Here is a 22,136-nt window from a genome sequence, read left to right as displayed (position 1 = left end):
AGAAAAATGGGAGGGGCTTCACGTCTACCGGGTACCTCACGCTGCTTCACTTCTCGGTGGCCTGCCCTACCCCTGTCCCTCACACCCTGCCCCTCCCTCCCACGCCCACCCAGCGCGCCCCACAACACCTGGTTTCCCCAAGCTCCGCCCCCCCCCGGGGCCCGCCCCTTCCCCTTCAGCCCCATCGCCACCCGCCACCCCACTTCGGAAAGCCGCAGGTCCCCCTGCTGGGAAGGGCACCAACATCCCGGCAGCCCTCCAGGGCCTTCCCAGCTCCCCTCCCTCCCCCACGGGGACACCACCCTTCCCCTGCGTCCGGTGCCCGCCTCGCTCGCTCCGGGAACAGTCGTGGCAGCCGGCTGGGCTCGGTCCCAAGGGGCGCGGCGGCCAGTCCAGAGCCCCAGGTGGCCGGGGGCCCAGGCCTTTGGATCTGCCCACGCCCGCAGAGCGGGACGCGGGAGTCCCAGAGCCCCAGTGCGCTCCCTGGGGTCACAGAGACCTCCTCCCCCCGACAGTTGTCCTGCCTACGCTGGGAAACCGGACCCTCCCTCCCGGCTCTGGTTTCCCGAAAACTCCTGACTTGCAGATACTAAGAATGGCTTTCTAGATGTCTCTCCCCAACCCCCACGCCAGCCTCTGACTCCCGGCCTCACCCACCTAGGACCCCTGCCCCTCCCTTGCCTCCTCCCAGGACCCAGGCATCCTGGCCCCCCTCCGCCTCCTCTTTCCTTCTTCCGGACAGAGAACCAGAACCCGGGGCCCGGGTTCCTCTGCTCCCGGACTTAGGATTCAGGGCACCCAGCCCCCTCCTACCCGAGACCCTGATGTCCCCGCTTCTGGCACCTCCTCCCTCCGAACCAGGTGTCTTGAACCCTGCGGCCTGTCCTCCACGCGGACCTGGCGTTCACCCATCTATCTCTGTCCAGCTGTTATTTCTCGCCCTTTAGAGCACGCAAGAGGAATGTGGGGCAGCCTTCCGATGCCTCCCGGAGCCTCCTGGGAGTCCCCGGACTTCTTAAAGCCCCCCCTCCTTTGTGGTCCCACCTGTCCTCCCTAGGGCCTGGCTAGAGGCGGCTGGGTCAGCGGAGCCGGAAGAGATCCGCAGCCATGCCTGAGGCCAAACCAGGTGGCTACCAGGACCCCTTTCTAAGAGAGGATGGGTCCTCTTTTCTGAATGGGGATTTGGGGCTCCTGTTTTTGTGAGTTGGGGAGAATGGGGTGCTTTCTCTGTGAGGAAATGTTTAATTTTTTACGTGGGATGGGGACCCCATATCTGAGTAGGTTGCCCTGTGCAGAAAGCAGGGGGAGATTCCTTCTTGTGGTAGGTGGAGGTGTTACATGTCTTTGTAGGATGGGGGGTCCCCTCCCCCTGCAAAAAAGAGGGTTTTTTTGTAGCGGATTAGGGATCCATTTCAGGTGAATGGGGATTCTCTGATTGTAAATCAGGGTTCCTTTTTCTCAGTGGGGGTAGGGTCTCTGGCATGTGGATTGGGGAGTCTGCGTGGTGGTGGGGTCCTTTGCATTTGGAGGGGGTATCCTCTAGGCAGGGATTGGGCTTCCTCCCTGGATGAAGACTGAATCTTTTTAGGAGTGATCATCTGTGGGTATAGAGCTTAGAGGTTCCAGTCTGCATGGGACTTGGGACTCTTCTCCAATAAGGAGGAGGAGAGCCCTCTTTCCAAGGGAATTGGGGCTGCCCTGTGTAGGAATTAGGGGATCTTCTTGGAATAGGAGCCTAAGATCTTTCTTTTTCTCTTTTGTAGTTCTGGGGATCAAACCTAGGGCCTTGCATTTCCTGGGCAAGCACAGTGCCACTGAGCCACACCCAGCCCTGGAGCCCTTTCTTTATGTACAGTTTGGGAGGTCCCTCTTCCAATGGGACTGGAGGGCACTTCTCTATGGAAGCATGGGCTCCCTCTCTATGAGGAAGTCTGCACAGGAGACAGGCCCTGGGTGGTGGACCTCTTCCTGGCGTGTTGCGTCCCCTGGCATCAGGCCAACTAGGAGTGGGGTGGGGGTCCAGCCCCCTTCTGCCCCTGTGCCCCCATGGAACCAGCACCCCAGGGGAAGGCTGCTGTGGTCAGCAGGAGGTGTCCAGTTTCTAGCCTAGAGGAAGAGCTAATTATACCCCCAGAAACCAAAAGGTCAGGGCCCAGTGGCCTGGGTAGCTGGGGCACCACCTGCCTAGGGTAGGGGAAACCTGATCTTACAGACTCAGGATTAGATATAAATTTACACCTAGGATGCCCACCCCCCACTTCTGGGTCTGAGGGAGGGGGGCTGGGGCCTGGACCCCTGGGTCTGAGGGAGGAGGCTGGGCCTGGACCCCTGGGTCTGAGGGAGGAGACTGGGCCTGGACCCTTGGGTCTGAGGGAGGAGGCTGGACCTGGACCCCTGGGTCTGAGGGAGGAGGCTGGGCCTGGACCCTGGGTCTGAGGGAGGAGGCTGGGCCTGGACCCTGGGTCTGAGAGATAGGGGCTGGGGCATGGACCCTGGGTCTGAGGGAGGAAGGTGGCTAGCACATGCTCAAGTGTGAATATTTCCTATCTCAGCAGCCAAAAAGGTCCCAAAAGGCAAAGATGCCCCCAAAGAAGCTCCCCCTAAGGAGGCTCCTGCAGAGCCCCCCAAAGGTGAGAGGGTGTCCCTGGCCTGTCATCCCGTCTCCCTCTTACACTCCTCTGTGCCTTCTCTCCAGCCTCTTCCTGGTCTTTTTCCTTTGGTCTGTCCCACACAGCACCAGAGGTGACCAGCCCTCCCTGCTCACAGTCTGCCATGGCTCCCTAGTGCTAGGAGAGCGCCAGCCCCTCAGCCTGGCCTCAGGCTCCCATCAACTGGCTAGTTGGTCACCACCACCTGCCCAGCTCCGAATGCCCCAGTCCATCTTTAAGCCTCTCCTACCCTAAAGGACCATTTAGTCTATACCCTCTGGTTCACATAGGGGGAAGCTGAGGCTAAAGGGCTGGGGGAGTCTAGTTAGGTCACACAGGCAGCTATAGGACACACGGTCTTTCCCAGTTCAGGAAAAGCCGCTCTGCCCCCATGGTCTTTGAGTCTACTGAACAGGGGGCCTCTTCCCCATGCCCTGCTGCTCGACCCGAGCCATTCTCTGATATCCTAATCCTGTCTCCTGAGCAGAAGTCCCACCTGAGGACCAGTCCCCGACTGCTGAGGAGCCCACTGGCATTTTCCTGCAAAAGCCAGACTCTGTATCGGTGGAGACTGGTGAGGGGCCTGAAGGAGGCTGGGCCTGGACCCCAGGTCGAGGGAGGAGGCGGGGCCTGGGCCCCTGGGTCTGAGGGAGGACGCACTGGGTCTCTCAAGCTCACAGTCCCCCTCTGAAGAGTTCTGGGGATCCTGATGGCTCTCCCTTCACCCTACCCAGGAAAGGATGCTGTGATCACAGCCAAGGTGAACGGGAAGGAGCTACCTGCCAAACCGGCCATCAAGTGGTTCAAGGGCAAGTGGCTAGAGCTGGGCAGCAAGAGTGGGGCCCGATTCTCCTTCAAGGAGTCCCACGACTCTGCCAGTAATGTGAGGACTCCACAGTATGGGGGGGTGTGCGGGCGGGCTGGGGGCCGAGCAGGCCTGTTATCTGAGGCACAGCTGTGGTCTGGAGCCCCCTGGGTGGAGGCTCTGTTGAGCAGTGGGGGTGTTTGGGGTTGGGTATAGTGCACTTGAGTGTGGTCATTTGGGCCCAGGAGTCAAGATTGTCCAGCCAGGAGAGACTGAGCTGGCCACTGGGTGCTGAGGCCCCTGTGCTAGGCCTCCAAGGCCCCTGGGTGGGGTAGGGGTGAGGACTTGGGCACAGTTCTGAAGTGGGCTTAGGGGAGGTGAGGGGCTGTGGGGTAGTCCGGTGTATCCACACCCCTGGCCCTGGCCCCCAGGTGTACACTGTGGAGCTGCACATTGGGAAGGTGGTACTGGGGGACCGTGGGGATTACCGCCTTGAGGTCAAAGCCAAGGACATCTGTGACAGCTGTAGCTTCAACATTGATGTGGAGGGTACGCTGGCGGGGGTGTGGTGGGGTAGAGGTTTGTGGGTCTGGGCTTGGGGGTGTAGGGAGATTGTGGAGACATGTGGGGAGGCTGGGTGTGTGGATCTGGGAGTAGAGATCCAGGGTTCATGGTATTCAAAACTGGGGAGACCATCCACGGGCTAGAGGAGGAGGAGCTATAGGTTCAGGGGAAAAGGGTTCAGGCATGTGAAAGCCTAGGAGGTGAGCAGATTTCAGGCTTGAGCAAGTGGGATCAAGGCTTGGGGGATGAGGGCGTCCTGGTGTAGAGAACGTGGGGGTGTGGGCTGAGGGCGAGGGTATAGGGGACGAACAGGAGGCTACACATGGGGGCACAGGTATAGAGCTCTGAGGGCATTAGGGAGTCTGAGCTCAGGACATGGGGGGACTTAGATATGAGGGGTGCAGAGGATGAGGCTGCCCAGACCCCAGAGGGAGCGGTGCAAGCTGCCGAGGGACAGTTCTGGTGGCCAGGGATGTGAGTGAGTGGGACTGGGAGTGGAGGGGCCAGGCCCAGGCAGGAGGGCGTGCTGGTCCAGCAGGCAGAGGAAAGGGGCCTGGGAGAGCCTCCGGGCCTGGAGAGGAGCTCCTGTTCTTAGATCAGCTCTCGCCTCCAGCTCACCTTCCCTTTCCCCAATTGTCCCCTCCCAGCACCCCGTCAGGACGCCTCTGGGCAGAGCCTGGAAAGCTTCAAGCGAACGTAAGTGGTTCTGGATTCCAGGGAGAGGGGATCTCCTGGTGCCAAGGATCATGGGCGGTGGAAATGTGGAAGAAGGGAGGATCATGGAAGGCAGGGAGTGGGGACCCCAGGATGAATCTCAGTGAGGTTCATTTCCCCTCTCAATGGCCACAGGGGTGAAGGGAAGCCAGAGGATGCTGGTGAGCTGGATTTCAGCGGCCTGTTGAAGAAGAGGTGAGCCCACTTCACAGAGGGGAGTTGGGGACCCAGGGGAGGAGGATGGCGGGGGAAGCTCCACTGCCTGTTACTTCCAAATTCTCCCCGGATTCTCTGCTTCTCCCTCCATCATTTTCTCCCTCTATTCAGTTCCTACCTGCCAACCCATCCAGTCACCTGTCTATTTACTACCCACCTACACACCTGTTCCCCTTGCCCCTGCCCACAATCTCATCCAGTCCACCACCTGCCCACCAATTAGCCTACTTACTCCTCTTTAACCCATGACCCCATATCCTCTCCTGCTCACTCAGGCTCCAGTTCACTTCCATATCCACCCACTCATCCAACCAACCATCTGTGCATCCTCTTTTCCCACCCACCAGTCCATCCACCTACCCATTCATCCATCCACCCACCCACCCATTCATCTATTCACCCATCTTCCCATTTCTCAATATCCCCACTCACATATCCCTTAATCTACCCACCATCTTTCCGCCTGTCCATCCACCTAATTGCCTTATGCTCAGCCATCCATGTCAGTCCATCAGTTCATCCTGCACCTCCCTGCTTCATACACTTCTCCACCTGATGAGGTCCCTTCCTGTCCTCCTCTCCACCTTCCCATCCGTCTAGCCATCTGTACCCTCTCTCTCTCCCAACCATATCCAATATCCTGTCTGCCTATCTACTCATCCCCCATCTGTCTATCCAGACGTCCTTCTACCAACCGTTCACCTCGCCATTGACACATCGCATCCCGCACCCGTAGCTCTCTGTTAGGTTGAACTGTAGGAAATCAGTGTTCTCTAGGTAAAAAATGACTGAATGATGGCCATGTCATGCTGCCCCATGTAGTACTCACCACCTGCTGGTCAACCTCTCCATCCCCCACTCCCCCACCTACCCCATAACCAACCCCATTTACTAATCCACTCACCCGTTTCCCTGGCCAGTCAACCACTGACTGGTCCACCTCCCATCAACAGATTCACCCAGCTGTCCAACATTTCTGGCTAGCCACCAGCCCATCCCCTCACCCAGCCACCTTCCACCAACCCCCCGCCTGTCTTTCTGCCTCCCCATCCATTGACGCATCTGTCACTCCCCTGTTGCTCTATATTTGGGTGCCGGCTCATCTGTCCTGGGGGGGCAGTGCTGGAAGGGTGGGTGGGTATGTGACCGCCAGGCTGGGGGGTGGGGCCTTCCTCTTGAGGGCAGTAGCATGGGGACCGTGAGAGTTCTCAGCAGCCTAGGGATGGCATCTGAGGGGCCATGTGGAGAGGGGAGGAGGCTGGAGGACAGAGGCCTAGGAGGAGGCTGGGGTGGGACAGTGGAAGGCCAGGGAGAGAAGGTGACTGGGGTAAGTCCCACAGCAAGCAGAGGAGACGCTCACCTTCTCACTCCTGGTGGCTTGGGCCTGCCTCCCGCCCTCAGGGAGGTGGTCGAGGAGGAGAAGAAGAAGAAGAAGAAGGACGACGACGACCTGGGCATCCCCCCGGAGATCTGGGAGCTCCTGAAAGGGGCCAAGAAGAGCGAGTACGAGAAAATCGCCTTCCAGTACGGCATCACCGACCTCCGGGGCATGCTGAAGCGGCTCAAGAAGGCCAAGGTCGAGGTCAAGAAGAGCGCAGGTCAGCACTCTGAGCGGAGGAGGCCCATCCACAGGGACCCCAGCACCACGGGCACCTGCTGTCTGGACACGGGACCCATCCTGGAGACCCCGGTCAAGGAGTAGTTGAATCTTGCTCTCAGGGAGGTTCACAGGAGGCCCCTGACCTTGACCTCGGAGAGCCCGTGGCCTGGGGAGGGAGATGTGGCTTCTCCTGGGTGCCCAGGGTGGTGAGGCTCCTCGTCTCTAGCCCCTGTGCTTCTCTCCACGTCCAGCCTTCACAAAAAAGCTGGACCCCGCCTACCAGGTGGACAGGGGCAACAAGATCAAGCTGGTGGTGGAGATCAGCGACCCAGACCTTCCTCTCAAGTGGTTCAAGAACGGCCAGGAGATCAAACCAAGCAGCAAGTACGCATGGGGCTTGCTGCCTGGTGGAAATCCAGTCCAGAGAGGACACCCAGCAATAAGGATGGGTTTCTTTTTTTGCTTTGGTATTTTTTTTCTATCATAAGCCCCCCCACCCCAATACTGGGGCTGTGGAACCTAGGGACTCTCTACCATTGATCTGCAACTCTAGCCATTTTTATTTTTTATTTTGAGACAGAGTCTCCATAAGTTACTCAGGCTGGCCTTGAACTTGTGATCCTGCTGCAGCCTCCCAAGTTGCTTGGATTCCAGGTGTGCAGCACCACACCTGGCTATAATGAGCACTTTTTTTTTTTTTTGGAGTGGGGTATTGGGGATTTAACCCAGGGGCAATTTACCACTAAGCTACATCCCCAGCCTTTTTTATTTCATTTTATTTTTTTTTAATTTTGAGACAGGGTTTCACTAAGTTGTTTAGGGACTCACTAAGTTTCTGAGGCTGACCTCAAATTTGCAGTCCTACTGCCTCATCCTCCTGGAAGGAGCCCACATGACTTCTACTCACATTCCACTGGCTCAGACTTAGTCTTCTGTCCATCCTTGAGCAAAGGAAGCTGGAGAATGTAGTTCTCTAAGTGGGTGGCCATGTGCCCCTGCTCAAAGGAAAGGAGGGAGGATGCGAGTGGACAGCTGGTATTTTCACTCTGGTTGTTCACATAATGAAATGGGCTCTCTACCGCTCCCACACACCTTGACTTGGAGAGGGACATGTGTTCTGAGAATAGCTGGGCAGAGCTGCCTGGGGCTAGGCCTTCCTCTGTGCACGGGTTGAGGTGAGTTCTCTGCGCCAGGTACGTGTTCGAGAACGTTGGTAAGAAGCGAATCCTTACCATCAATAAGTGCACGCTGGCCGACGATGCGGCCTATGAGGTGGTTGTCAAGGATGAGAAGTGCTTCACGGAGCTGTTCGTCAAAGGTGAGTGTGGAGAGGGGTGGAGCTCTTTAGGGGGACCTGACACCACTGACCTCCGTGCCCCCACCACACAGAGCCTCCGGTACTGATCGTCACACCTCTGGAGGACCAGCAGGTGTTTGTGGGCGACCGTGTGGAGATGGCGGTCGAAGTGTCAGAAGAGGGTGCCCAGGTCATGTGGTGAGTGACCTTGACCCCTGAGCTCCAAATAGGTGTCTCAGCCCTGGTCCTGATGGGCGCTGGCACCACCAGGGACGATCCTGACCTTTCCCCAGCCTTTCTCTTCAAATGCTGACCTTTCCTCAGTGCCTCTTTCTGGGACTTCTGACCTTGACCCATCATTTTCAGGGTCTATTCCTGGGTCCCTGTTGTTTCGTTAAATATTTATTCATCCATGCAGTCCATCATCTGTCCTTAGGTCTGGCTCTTCATCTACCTTCCATCCACCCGCCCCATTCATTAATTCATCCATCGGCCCATCCACACACCTCCTCGTCCATTCAAGGAGATCCCCAACCCTCCATCCACTCATCATCCCCGCATTCCCCTTTCCCTCCACCCATCTCCCATCACCCTGTCACACACTCACCTCCATGGATTCACCCATTCATTGCCTTGTCCATTTGGATGGTTCTCTAACCCTCCATCCGCTTATCCACCCTTCTACCCACTTGCCCACCTTCTGCCCCTTCACTCATCCATCCATATATTGCTTCAGCCATCCAGCAAATATTTATTAAGCACCTATAGCAGGTTGTGCTCTTCTAAAAACATATCAGGGCTGGGGTTGTGGCTCAGTGGCAGAGCGCTCGCCTAGCACATGTGAGGCCTTGGGTTTGATCCTCAGCATCACATAAAAATAAGTAAATAAAATAAAGGTGCCCATCTACAACTAAAAAAATAGTTTTAAAAAATCAGCCTGGTGCCTACCTCTGTGGCCCTTATAATCTGGAAAATTGGTGGTGTGTGTGTGTGTGCATGTGTGTGTAAGGAGACAGGCAGGCATTAATCACATTTCATGCAAATAAATATAGAAGTTCTTCTTTGACAAGTGATTGAGAGGAGCGGAGAGATGCTGTAGCGTTTTCAAAGGGGGAAGGGACTCGGGAGTCTGGAAAGGCTTCCTGGAGGGGTCCTTCCTGGGTTGTAATTGAGATCTGTGTGACAAGGTGGCAGGGTGACATGGGAGGGGATCCCAGTGGGAGAAGCACCATGAACAGGGGTCAGTGCTGGACATCTCTCTGAGACGATCAGGTTTCCACTGTGCTCTGACCTCTACCCATGGCCTCTTTCTGTGTCCCTGACCTCTCCCCTGACTTCCCCTGGGACCCTGCCAGCCCTCCAGATGTCTCTACCATCCCCTGTCCCCCTTCCTCCTGTGACCTTCCCTCAGTCCCTCTGCTCTGGTTCCCCAGTCACCTTCAAGACCAGGCCCAGAGCTGAGCTGGCCCCTTACACCCCCTTTCACGTTCGTCCACCCAGGATGAAGGACGGCGTGGAGCTGACGCGGGAGGACTCCTTCAAGGCCCGGTACCGCTTCAAGAAGGACGGGAAGCGCCATATCCTCATCTTCTCCGACGTGAGCCTGGAGGATGGGGGCCGCTATCAGGTCATGACCAATGGCGGCCAGTGTGAAGCTGACCTCATTGTGGAAGGTGAGGGCTCGGGCGGTGGGGCCTCTCCTTGCAGCCCCCCATGGCCTGGGCCCCAAATCTGGGAGTTGAACCGGATCCTCCCACCCTGACTTCAACCCCAGGCAAATCCTGTTTGTCCCATCTTCAAAGTACATCTTCAGCTGCCCCTTCCTGGCCCAGGCCCCTGTCGCCTCGTGCCTGTAGCAGTCTCCTCACTGGCTGCCAGGTCCATACTCGTCCCCTTACAGTGACCTCTCTACACCTCAGACCTTTGCCCCTGCCAGAGGCAGCCTCGTTTACCTAAACTGTGGTGAACACTGAGCACCAGGTGTCATCCAGCTCACAGGCACAGTTGGTGACATCCTGGCTGGGATTTTGGTTCACAGTCATGTAAGGTGTCACCGCTGGGGGATGTTGGGAGAAGGGTCCAAAGGAGTCTGCATTGTTTGTGCGAGTCTGTAAGTCTATACAAATGAATGGCGAAAACAAACCAATAAGCCCAGTTGGTGGTGCATGCCTGTGATCCCAGCGACTATGGAGGCTGAGGCAGGAGGATGGCAAATTCAAGGACAGCTTCAGCAACTTAGACCCTGTCTCAAAATGACAAGTGCAGGGTGTCTCTCAGTGGTAGCATGCTTGCCTGGCATGTGTGAGGCCCTGGGTTCAAGACCAGCACTGCAAACAAACAAAACCCCAACAAACCCTGTCACCTGTGGGCCAAGGAGATGATGGGATGTCCCTGCGTTACCATAATAAATGACAACACGGAGCCCATGTGGTGGCATGCACCTGTAACCCCAGGGACTCTGGAGCCTGAGGCAGGAGGGTGATGATCTTGGGGGCAGGCTGGGCAATTTAGAGCATCCCCATCTCAGAAAAAGAAAAAAAGGAAAGAAGAGAGCTGAATTTCCTGGAATGGAAGGATGGATTTCCAAGATCAACTGTCAGATGATAAAACAAACGAATTCACCATGTGTATAAAGACAGAGAAAGGAGAGAGCAAGCGCGTGCCCCGTGCCCCAGGTTCGCAACCCCGGTTCCAGCAGCCACGTCCCTCGCGTCCCTCTGGGGCCTGCAGCTGAGCTGAGCACACAGATCCTTTCCTTGTCGTTATCCTGGGACCATCTGAAGTGCATACTTCGGTTGTGTCGGGCTGTGCAGGTCGTCCGGAGATGACTGAGAGCACAGGGACCCGAGGTTGGGCACAGACACTGGAACATCTGCCGCTCTGGTATCTGCAGGGAGCCTGGAATCAATGCCCTGCCAATCCCGAGGGACAGGGATGTGTTTGCTTTTACAGCTGCAGAGGGGATCAGGATGGCTGGAAGAGCGCCGCTCCCCTGTCTAAACCCTATAATCACTTTGCTCTAAATCAGGCATCTTATTTAACAAGAGACAAGCATTCGAACCAGTCTCCTCTGGTGGCCCCTGTCCCACTCAGAGACAGAGTCCTTTTATTTATTTTTTTCAGTACTGGGAGTTGAACTGAACCCAGGGCCTTGAGCCTACGGGGCAAGCGCTGTGCCACTAAGCCACCCCCACCCCGCCTGGGGCCCCCCCGCACAGCGTTCCCTCTTCCTGGGAGTCTCTTCTGCATCCTCGGTGGATTCTTCCCGTGCCACCTTACTCCCTCTCATGGTGGGTCCTTGTTCAGCCTCCCCCAGGACAGGACCACCCAGGGCCGGTGGTGGCTTCTGAGTGGTCGGGCTGCCCTGCAGGGCCAGAGCCTCGGGTGCGCATGAGTCTGTGGGCCATCTGGAGTAGTGACGGGGCCGCCTCCCTTTTGCTCAGAGAAACAACTGGAGGTCCTGCAGGACATCGCGGATCTGACCGTGAAGGCCTCGGAGCAGGCTGTGTTCAAGTGTGAGGTGTCCGATGAGAAGGTGACCGGCAAGTGGTACAAGAACGGGGTGGAGGTGCGGCCCAGCAAGAGGATCACCATCTCCCACGTAGGCAGGTGAGGAGCGCGGAGGGCCGGGCGCGGTGGGTGCCGCTCCGTGGAGGCTGTGGGCCCTCTTCCTGGTTCACAAGAGCCAGGGCTGACTTCCTGTGAGTGTGTGGGTTGGCAGGGGGCCTCCCTCCTGCCTGTGTGGCCGGCAAATGTCCCCTGGTCCCGCCTGGGCTCCGTGAGGACCTCAGCTGGGACAGTTCAGCTGACAGCGCTCTGGTCCATGTGGCCTCCCGTCCAGGAGGCGAGTCTTGGCTATTCCGTGGCAGAGGCAGAGGCCACACGAGAGGCAGAGGTCCCTAGAGAGTGGAGAAGTGAAGGTGGGCCCAGTGGCCTGTGCTGGGAACTATCCCAGTGTCATTTGCCCATAATCTACTGGGCAAAGCAAGCGCCAGGCCAGACCAGGCTCAAGGGGTGGGAGGAAGACTGCAGCTCGTGGTGGGGACAGGCCTGGCCACAGGGCCATGTGTCGGGGGAGCCTGGGGCCACGGGAATTCCGGCTAGGACAGCAAGAGGCTGGAGTTCAACAGGTGCACGTCACACCTGAGATCAGCACCTGCCACCTGCAGCATGCAGCCACGCCCTCCTGGTTTTCTCGGCAATACTCCTGAAGGACGCAGACTTTCTCTGTGTTCTGTGTAAGGAACCAGGAGTGCTAAAGACAGCTGTCCTAACATCTGTAGGGCACTTGCTGTGTGCCAGGCACCTCTCTAAATGCTGTTCAACAACCCCTACGTACAGTGTTATCATCATCCCTATTTATGCATGAAGAAATGGAGGCACAGAGAGATTGAGTAACTTGCCCAATGTCACACAGCTAGTAAGTGGGACTCAAACCCAGGCCATAGCACCCTAAAGCCATGAATAAAAATGATGGGCATGTAGATTGCACTGAGGAGGGTGTTTCTCACGCTGGCATTGAAGGAAGGAGTGGGGGCAGACCCGCCTCCCCACCCTGCTCCCTCCACCCTTCAGGTTCCACAAGCTGGTGATTGACGATGTCCGTCCTGAGGACGAGGGCGACTACACGTTTGTGCCTGATGGCTACGCTCTGTCCCTCTCCGCCAAGCTCAACTTCCTGGGTAAAGATGCCCCTTCCTGTGCGCCAGAGATACAGAACACACCCTCCCAAACCTGAGGACCCCAGATGCCTCCCTGTGGGTGAAGTGTCCCTAATGTACAGCGCGTGTCGCGGAGCTGGGGGTGGTCAGATGAGGTGATGGGAGACAGCACAGTTACACCCAACGGGGAGCGGTGGCACCAGTTCCCAGGGTTTCTGCCACATGTTCACCTCTGCCTCTGGACTGTGAAGGTGGGAGGAGGGTGCCGACAGCTTCGACCTAATCACCCTCCTTCTGTTCTTCCAGAAATCAAGGTGGAGTACGTCCCCAAGCAAGGTGAGGCCCAGGTCTGCTCTGGCGGGCTGGGAACCCACGCTCAGCCTGAGGGAGGGGGCTGGGCTGGCCCCTGGGCCTCGGCCACTCTGGGAACCCAGCTTCTCAGGGGCTGCTCTCGTGGGCTGCCTGTCAAGATCCCTAGTGTCTTTCTGCACCTCCAGAACCACCGAAGATCCACCTGGACTGCTCGGGGAAGACCTCAGAGAACTCCATTGTGGTTGTGGCTGGGAACAAACTGAGGCTGGATGTGGCCATCACAGGGGAGCCCCCTCCTGTCGCCACCTGGATGAAGGGAGATGATGTAGGTTGGGGCTTCCGCCGCATTCCTCTCCCTCTTAGCTCTGCTGGGTGACGCCAGGCAAGTTTCTTGCCCTTTCTGAGCCTCAGTTTTATCCTGTATGAAATAAGGACAAGGATTCCTTCTTCATGGAGTTGTTTTGAAGATTGGAGAATTATATTTGTACACCACCTGATAGGCGCCTGGCACAGGGTGGGTACTCCTTCCATTATCTACCCAACAGCTAATTAATCAATGGATCAACTGGGTCACCCATCCAGTAACTCATCCAACCATCCATCCTTTCATGCATCTGTTAATTGATTAATTCATCCATCCATCCACTCGTGAAATAATTAATTCATTTGACCATTTAACCATCTATCAATTCAGTTATCTATCCATTCATCTAGAAACTCATCTGTTTAGCTAGATATGCATCTATCCATCCATCCATCCATCCATCCATCCATCCATCTTTCCATCCACCATTGTGACTGTGTATGTACCAGACCCTGGGTCGGTTCTGTGCTTGTTTCCCCTTCTGTAAAGTGGACAGACTAGCTTAGTCTGCGCTCACTTGCTCATTCACTCACCAGCATCCTCTGAGGCTTCCTGGGCCAGGTCTCTGGTAGTGCCGAGGTTGCAACCATGCATCAGACGCAGCCGCCGCCCCTGCGGGCCTTCCCTCTTGGAGAGGCAGATGTGAGCCAAGCAGCAGTCGCCTAGGGTTCTAGGGCTGAGATAAAGGGAGCGAGCAGGAGTCCAAGGATAGGGAGGGATGCTCACGTTCAGCTGGGGGCTTCCAAGAGCACGTCCTGGAAGAGGTGACTTCTGGGTGTCTAAGAGGATCTGGCTGCATGCACAGGGAACAGCCTTGCAAGACCTCGGGGACCAGACCATGGGGTGTTTTTTAATAAGGGACAGTGTTTGCAGGGTGAGAGGGCCGTAGGGAATGGTGGGCTGTGTGCAGACCTGAAGGGCCCCTGGGCCTCATGCAGGCCTCACGCAAACTGGGCGAGGGGAGCCCCTGCAGGATTTTGAGCACAGGAGAGGTGGGGCAGGCCTGGGTGGAGAGCTGACGCAGCAAGGCCATCTGCTGCCTGTCCAGGTGTTCTCAGCCACCGAGGGCAGGACCCGCATCGAGCAGCGTGTGGACTGCAGCAGCTTCGTCATTGAGAGTGCTGAGCGCGCTGACGAGGGACGCTACACCATCAAAGTCACCAACCCCGCGGGCGAGGATGTGGCCTCCATCTTCTTGCGGGTTGTGGGTGAGCAGAGGGCCAAGGGCCGAGCCAGTGGGTGGCTCCCTGATGTCTGGAAGGGTCACCTGACTCTCTTGTCTCCCAGATGTCCCAGATCCCCCGGAGGCTGTGCGTATCACATCGGTGGGAGAGGATTGGGCCATCCTGGTCTGGGAGCCACCCAAGTATGATGGGGGACAGCCAGTCACTGGTGAGTGCCTGTGGGCCATCCCCATGACCCTGAGCTGCCTTAGTCTCTGCTGCTCCTTGATGTCCTCATGGGCCTGGGCCTTGGGTCCACCTTTGATGGAAACCCAGGTCTCTGCCTGTCCAACATCCCGACAACCCGGGACAGGCCTGGGACTTTCTATGCACCGACCCCCTGATTCATGACCTGTGACCTTCTTGACTCCTGACCCTATGAGGGGTGGCCTTGGAATGCTTTGTGAGCCAGAGACAACCCAAGACCTGTGGCCTAAGGCCTCCATGGGCCATGGGAGCCTTTTGATGGCATCTTCACTGTCCCAGTGGCCTGTGACCCCACGACCTCTCCATGATCCCCACTCCTCTGCTTGGGGAGCCCTCAGGGTACCTCCTGGAGCGGAAGAAGAAGGGCTCTCAGCGCTGGATGAAGCTGAACTTCGAGGTCTTCACGGAGACGACCTACGAGTCCACCAAGATGATCGAGGGCATCCTCTACGAGATGAGGGTCTTTGCCGTCAATGCCATCGGCGTCTCCCAGCCCAGCATGAACACCAAGCCCTTCATGCCCATTGGTGATGCCTCTGAACCCCTCACTGCCCTGTCCCTCTCACACCTGCACCCTGACCTCTGACCCTACAGACTGCGGATTTCTGGGCCCTCATTGACCCAACCCATCAACACCCACCCCACCCTCCTCCTCTCCTCTTGACCCCATGCACTAACCACTGGTCCCCACCACCCTAGACTCGTGCTGATGCCTGGATACCTCGCTGGCCTCTGCCTGCCAGGCGGGCATCAGCCCTGACCTGAGTTGGGCTCCCGGATGACATTCCTTGCTCATGCACTTTCAGCCAGCCCCACAACCCCCTTCCCAACCAGACTGACTCCACCTCTGACCCCTGCCCCTTTCTGCTGACCCTGACCCTTCATTTACCCACACCCCTTTCCCTGGCTCCTACAGCCCCCACGAGTGCACCCCTGCACCTGACGGTGGAGGACGTGACAGACACCACCACCACGCTCAAGTGGAGGCCCCCGGACAGGATCGGGGCCGGCGGCATCGACGGGTACCTGGTGGAGTACTGCCTCGAGGGCTGTGAGTGCCCTGGCGGGGTGGTGGCCCACGGGGGCCCCAAAGGGAGCCCTGTCCAGGGAGCTGATAGGGGTTGGGCAGCAAGAGGCGCCTGGGGAGGGAGCCACTCACCCCATGTCTGTACTGGCGTGGATTGCAGGAAGGACGGGTCAAGCCAGACCCTTAGGCCAGCTTCTCCTCTCTCCCCGTGGCCCCACACAGCAATGGCTCTACATGTGTCCTTCTGTCCTTCCAGTCATTTATCTACTAAACATACCTACATGCTTCCCTCTTTCCTTCCATCCAGCCAGACAGCCATATTTCCTTCTTCCTTTTCCCTTTTTATTTCTCCCTCTCTCTCTTTCCCTCCCTCCCTCCTTTCCATCCTTCCTTCCACTTGCCTAGTCAGTCATCTGTCCATCCTTCTTTCCATTGGAAAATCTTTTGGATCATCCAGCTACTGATCTGTCCATCCATCCACCCATCCATCCACCCCCCAACCACCCATCCATCCACCCCCACACCTACCCATCCATCCACCCACCCATCCATCCTCCATCCACCCCCCAACCACCCATCCATCCACCCACCCACCCATCCATCCATCCTCCATCCACCCATCCATCCACCCCCCAACCACCCATCCATCCATCTTCCATCCACCCATCCATCTACCCCCTAACCACCCATCCATCCACCCACCCATCCATCCATCCACCCACCCATCCAGCCATCCTCCATCCACCCTTCCATCCAGCCATTCATCACCCACCCACCCACTCATCCATCCTCCACCCATACACCCACCCACCTATCCATCCTCCATCCATTCATTCATCCATCTCCTACCCACCCATCGACCCATCTACACATCCATCCATCCTCCATTCACCCATCCATCCACCCATCCATCCTTCATCCACCCATCCATCCCTCACTCACCACCCATCTATTCATCGATCCCCCACACATTCACCCATCTATCTACCCATCCATCCATCCCCCACCCAACCACCCATCTATCCACCCATCCACCCACCCATCCATCCACCCACCCACCTATACATCATCCATCCAGTAACATTTTCACCCATGTATCTATCCACCCACCCAGCCTGCCTTCCCTTCCCTTTCTTCTTCTACCTGTGTGACTGCCTGCCTGCCTGTCTACCTATCTATATATTGTCTCTCCACCTGTCCATCCATCATCCATATTTCCATCCTCCACTTCTCCACTGGCCCCTGAACACTCACTGGACACTGACTGTAGCCAGCCCCAGGGCCACAGATGTGGAACTGTCTCTGATGTGGCCAGTCACTGGGAGGTCTTAAAGCCAGGCAGATATGGCTGCCCTCCTGTCCCTGTGCTTTGTGCCTGTGTGGCCCTGGCCGAGACTTCAGGGTCAGCTCCTCCCTCCTAATATGGCGGAGGTAGAGCCCATCCTGACAGGTACCTTCCCCCTGCCAGCCCTCTCCACCCTGTCTGACCTGGCTGATCCCCTGTGCCCAAGCCTGGTGCTCTGGAGCTGGGCCGTGAGGGCTCACACCCCTGGTGGTTGCTCTGACCCTCAGTGTCTCATCCACCCAGAGGCGGCAGCAGAGGCGGAAGTCCAGGGAGCTCTAGCCTCGCTGCTGCTCGGGCACCCCTGGGTGTGGCTGCCCAGCCTTCTGCTGTGCGCTCAGAGTGGCCCCTGAGCAGAGCTCAGCAGTGCCTTGGTTCTGCTGCCCAGGCTGCCTGGTCTGAGCCTCTCTGGGCCTCAGTTTCCTTGTCCTTAAAATGGGGAGACCATGGGTCAAAGCAAGGTGGACTCATGCATGACTGCCCTGGGGACCCTCACAGGAACGCTGGGCAATACTCAGTATTGGCTGTGCTGGGGCCCAGGTCACCAGAGGGACAGTGAGCAGGGGGCGGAGGAGCTTGGAGGCCGGGACTGAGGCACCTGCCTGGCACTTCTCTTGCAGCCGAGGAGTGGCTTCCTGCCAACAAGGAGCCCGTGGAGCGCTGTGGCTTCACGGTCAAGGATCTCCCAACCGGAGCCAGGATCCTTTTCCGGGTGGTTGGGGTCAACATTGCAGGTCGCAGTGAGCCGGCCACCCTGGTCCAGCCGGTCACCATCCGGGAGATTGTGGGTGGGTGACCCAGTCCTCCTAGAACCCAAGTCAGTGACATCCCATCTGCCCTTGCTGGGTGGTCACCAGGGCCTCCCCCAGACAATCTCACCCATTCTGTCCTTCAAATGTCCCCTCGGCCGTGCGCTGAGCCCCCACCTGCGTCTTACCCTCAGAGCAACCCAAGATCCGCCTCCCGCGCCACCTGCGCCAGACGTACATCCGCAAAGTGGGCGAGCACCTCAACCTCGTCATCCCCTTCCAGGTGCCCGGGCTGGGGCGGGACGGGCGGCGGCGGTGGCCCCGCGGTGCTGCAGGCCCCTGACCCGCTGGCCCGCTCCCCCAGGGCAAGCCCCGGCCCCAGGTGGTGTGGACCAAGGGCGGAGCCCCCATAGACACCTCGCGCGTGCACGTGCGGACCAGCGACTTCGACACGGTGTTCTTCGTGCGCCAGGCGGCCCGCTCCGACTCGGGGGAGTACGAGTTGACCGTGCAGATTGAGAACATGAAGGACACGGCCACCATCCGCATCCGGGTCGTGGGTGCGCAGCGGGTGGGGGTGGGGCGGGGGGCGTGGTCCAGGAGGGGAAGGACGGAGGGGGTAGGAGGCGAGGCGTGAGGGGCGGAGGACGGGTGGGAGGAGGTGAGAGGGAGGAGGTTTGGGGCACCAGCATGGGTGGGCGTCTAAGGGGGCCACGGGGGCCTCCTTCCAGAGAAAGCAGGGCCCCCGGAGAACGTGCAGGTGAAGGAGGTGTGGGGCACCAACGCGCTGGTGGAGTGGCAGCCCCCCAAGGACAACGGGAACAGCGAGATCACCGGCTACTTCGTCCAGAAAGCAGACAAGAAAACCATGGTGAGAGGACGCAGGGCGGCGAGAGCGGAGCCCAGGACCCCATTCACCAGGGAAGGAGGCGAGAGTGTGTGGGGGGGGAACGGGGGGCAGGGGCTGGGGGGCCCTCGAGGCTGAGGCTTAATGCAGCTCTTTTTGGATTGAGATAGACTTCACAGAACAGAATTAGGCAGTAACCATTTTACTGACTGGTCCTTTGTGGTGCTGGGGATGGAACCCAGAGACCCCCACCCCTGCCAGGCAAGCACTGTTCCACCAAGCCATACCCCAGGCCCCAGGTTCCAGGAGCCCTCGGGGGCTTCTAGCACATTTCCAAGGCCTGCAGCCACCACCTCCATCTAGTGTGAAGGCATCTCATCACTCCAAAAGGAGACCTGTCCCCATTGGCAGCCCCCACTTCACCCACCAGTCCCCAGAGGCTGCCCACGTGCTGTCTCAATGGACTCATCTGCTCTGGACATTTCACATGAGTGGAATCGACTTGGGGCTTCAGTAGTCTGGTTTCTTCACTGAGCACAGTGTCTTCAGAGTTCACCCTGGTGGCCCTTGTCACGGCTTCTCTCCTTTTTAGGGCTGAATAATATTCCATTATATGAGGGATGTCATTTTGCTAATGTCTCCCTTGATGGCCATGGTGAATAGCGCTGTTGTCAATGACAGGTCTTCTCAACTCTCCCTGATCCTCCTGTGTCTGTGTCCACTTGTGTATGTTCCCATGTCCCCTGTCCCCACACTAGGAGTGGTTCAACGTCTATGAGCACAACCGCCACACCAGCTGCACTGTGTCTGACCTCATCGTGGGCAATGAGTACTACTTCCGCGTTTTCAGTGAGAACATCTGTGGCCTCAGTGACTCACCTGGGGTCTCTAAGAACACGGCCTGCATCCTCAAGACAGGTGCTGCCACCCTCTCATGGGGCCCCGTTACCCCTGGGGCTCCGAGGGAGGGCACCTGGCCACAAGGTGGAGATGGCCAAGTCTGTGCCCTGGCCGGGGCTGGGACCATCTAGATGGGCCATCTTACTGGCATCTCTCTCACCAGGAATCACCTTCAAACCCCTCGAGTACAAGGAACATGACTTCCGGACGCCTCCCATGTTCCTCACGCCTCTAATCGACCGGGTGGTTGTGGCTGGATACTCCGCGGCTCTCAACTGTGCTGTCAGAGGCCACCCGAAGGTGTGGGGGCAGGCTGGCCTGCAGGTGCCCCTGTGTGGGCCCCGCGGGGACTCTCCCCACAGCCCAGGCCCATCCACAGCTCTTCCTGTGGGAATCACTCCCTGTGACCCACTTCCTGTTCCCCTCCTCTGGCCAGAGCCCAAGTCAGACAGTCATCTCCCTGCCTCTTCTCTGCTGTGTGACCACCAGGGGACAGCTTGTCTTGGCAGCCTGAGGAGAGGCCACTTGGTCTCTTGTCCTGCTCAAGGACACACATCGGTGCCTTGGACACAGAAACCTGGTAGGGGGTCTAAATCTGCAAGGAACCCCCAGGGCTTCCCGCTGATCTTTGGGAAATATGGACACCTGCAGCCCTGAGCTCCAGGAAGCCGTGCAGACCCGGGGCTGGCCCACTCCAGCTCAGGGGCCAAGGCTGACTGCTGCCTGTTTCTCCCAATTAAGTTTTATCGGCACCTGGGCCACATACATTCGTTTGTGTTTTGCACCACAGCAGCAGAGCTGAGCGGTCGTGACAGAGACCTTGGGGGCATAAAGCCTGACATAGTTATGATCTGGCCCTTCACAGGGAGGCATTCGCCAGCCCCCTCCAGTCACTCTCCGTCGCCCCCTCCCCTGCTCCCACACCCACAGCTCAGCCCTTTCCTCCAGGAGCTGACACGAAGCCTCCATTCGCTCCATTTAGTCTTTCAAGGCTTTTTATGTACTAGACAAATAGGACAGAAGTTCCTGTCCCAGAAGTTTGGGATCAACGATCAATTGAGGGTTGATCCAAAATCACCCAAATAATATAAAACTACAAAGGGTGACAAGAAATACAGGCAGTTCTGAGAGAGTAGTGTCCCTGTCCCAGGGCAGGGGTCAGGAAATGATACGAGCTATGGAGTGAAGGACAAGCAGGTGCTAACCAGAGACGAGAGGAGGAGGGACAGTATTGAAGAGGGAATGTCAGTGCGGAGGCCCCATGGAGTACATCTAGTCATTTCAGGAACAGCACTCAGCCAGTGCCTGGAGGGTGGGGGCAGAGAGTAATGGGGGTCAAGTCACGTCTGGCTGCGGGCTGCTATGCTGAGGACAGTGGGAAGCCCTCACCACTACCTGTGCAGTGGGGTACAGAAAAGGAGACTGAGGGTCAGAGAATGGAAGTTCAAGGAAACTGGCAAGGAGGTGGCCCAGCAGGATTAGAAACCAAACCCGCCTCCTGAGCCCGCCTGCCATGGCCCAGGGCACACCCTGAGTTGGCCTCTTCTCCCTCCTCGGCAGCCCAAGGTGGTCTGGATGAAGAACAAGATGGAAATCAGGGAAGACCCCAAGTTCCTGATGACCAACCACCAGGGAGTCCTGACGCTGAACATCCGCCGCCCTTCGCCCTTTGACGCGGGCACTTACTCCTGCCGGGCCTTCAATGAGCTGGGGGAGGCACTGGCCGAGTGCAAGCTGGATGTCCGAGGTGAGGAGGGGTCCCCACCCGGGCCCACCCCACCTGACTGGGGCTCTGTGCCAAGTGATGCTAGACCCGAGCTGGCCTGGGGCCCGGGGAAGCCCTGGGCGCAGGGGCTGGGGCCGGCAGCAAGGGCAGTGCAGGCAGGGAGGGGCGCCTGCGCACCTGGCCAGGGCTCAGTGAGGTTTCTCCAAAGGGGAGGAGGACAGAGGCAGAGAGGAAGGAGAGCCCAGCGAGTGTCCCCAAGGCCTCCAGCAGGCCTGGGCCTATGTGGGGAGAGGCGCGGGGGCTGAGCAAGTGGACTGGTCGTGGAGCCCCTGCCCTGGTACTGTGACAGCCCGTAAGATGCCCCCTCGAGGGACTCAGTACACACGGTGCCTCCTCAACACTCTTCCAGCCTCCTCCGCCTGGGGCCTGGAGCCAGTCAGGGGCCAGTGCAGAGGACAGAACAGGTCCCTCAGGGCTGTACTCAGTGGTGACCATCCAACAGAGAGAAGACTCTCACTGCAGACCCTCAGCAGGGGCTCAGGGGGACTCCTCTACACCCAGGCAGCTGCAGTTCCAGGCTGTTGCTCTTCTGAGGTCCCCAACATCCAACATTTTTCTGTCCCTTCTGACCAACTGAATCTGCTTAAAAATGGCCTGACCTCGGGAGTCCTGAAGCTGTCTATAGCAGAACAGCCTACTCTGGGGTGGAAATGAGGGACAGTCGCTGGATGGGAACATGTCATGTGGACACAGCTGGCAAAGGCACCTGGAAATCTAGGCACCTCTCTCATTGTCCCCACAGTGCCGCAGTGAAACCGTCTCCAACCTGTGGAGGTGACCAAGCCTGACTGCACCCTGAGTGCTCTGCCTCTGTCCCCTCCTCTACTTATCTCACACAACAAGACAGTGTTGCTTGGACTCTCATGTGTCTGTC

The 22,136-nt window shown here is 57.9% G+C and overlaps 1 protein-coding gene across 2 annotated transcripts; it reads left to right on the top strand.

Moving 5' to 3' along the window:
* Nucleotides 1–1,018: 1,018 nt before the first annotated feature.
* On the top strand, nucleotides 1,019–22,120 carry Mybpc2 (myosin binding protein C2). Of its 2 annotated transcripts, none has more exons than XM_076838369.2 (28): nucleotides 1,019–1,126; nucleotides 2,553–2,630; nucleotides 3,136–3,222; nucleotides 3,383–3,531; nucleotides 3,885–4,002; nucleotides 4,665–4,713; nucleotides 4,867–4,926; nucleotides 6,349–6,545; nucleotides 6,799–6,931; nucleotides 7,741–7,865; nucleotides 7,937–8,042; nucleotides 9,345–9,517; nucleotides 11,288–11,453; nucleotides 12,420–12,526; nucleotides 12,812–12,841; nucleotides 13,003–13,142; nucleotides 14,230–14,389; nucleotides 14,469–14,573; nucleotides 14,950–15,138; nucleotides 15,528–15,662; nucleotides 17,601–17,768; nucleotides 17,924–18,012; nucleotides 18,094–18,289; nucleotides 18,461–18,600; nucleotides 19,335–19,494; nucleotides 19,640–19,776; nucleotides 21,037–21,223; nucleotides 22,005–22,120. In XM_076838369.2, exons 1-28 carry the CDS (start codon nucleotides 1,108–1,110, stop codon nucleotides 22,013–22,015), a joined length of 3,414 nt encoding a protein of 1,137 aa, XP_076694484.1. In that variant the 5' UTR covers nucleotides 1,019–1,107; the 3' UTR covers nucleotides 22,016–22,120. The 2 variants fall into 2 exon arrangements, with proteins under 2 accessions (XP_076694484.1, XP_076694483.1); XM_076838368.2 differs by lacking the exon at nucleotides 22,005–22,120 and adding an exon at nucleotides 21,764–21,944.
* The last annotated feature ends 16 nt before the right edge of the window (nucleotides 22,121–22,136 follow it).

The sequence above is a fragment of the Callospermophilus lateralis genome, chromosome 18 (genome assembly GCF_048772815.1).
Source record: "Callospermophilus lateralis isolate mCalLat2 chromosome 18, mCalLat2.hap1, whole genome shotgun sequence".
Taxonomy (NCBI): domain Eukaryota; kingdom Metazoa; phylum Chordata; class Mammalia; order Rodentia; family Sciuridae; genus Callospermophilus; species Callospermophilus lateralis.
The sequence above is the reverse complement of the archived record's forward strand: the minus strand, read 5'-3'. Positions and strand labels throughout refer to the sequence as shown.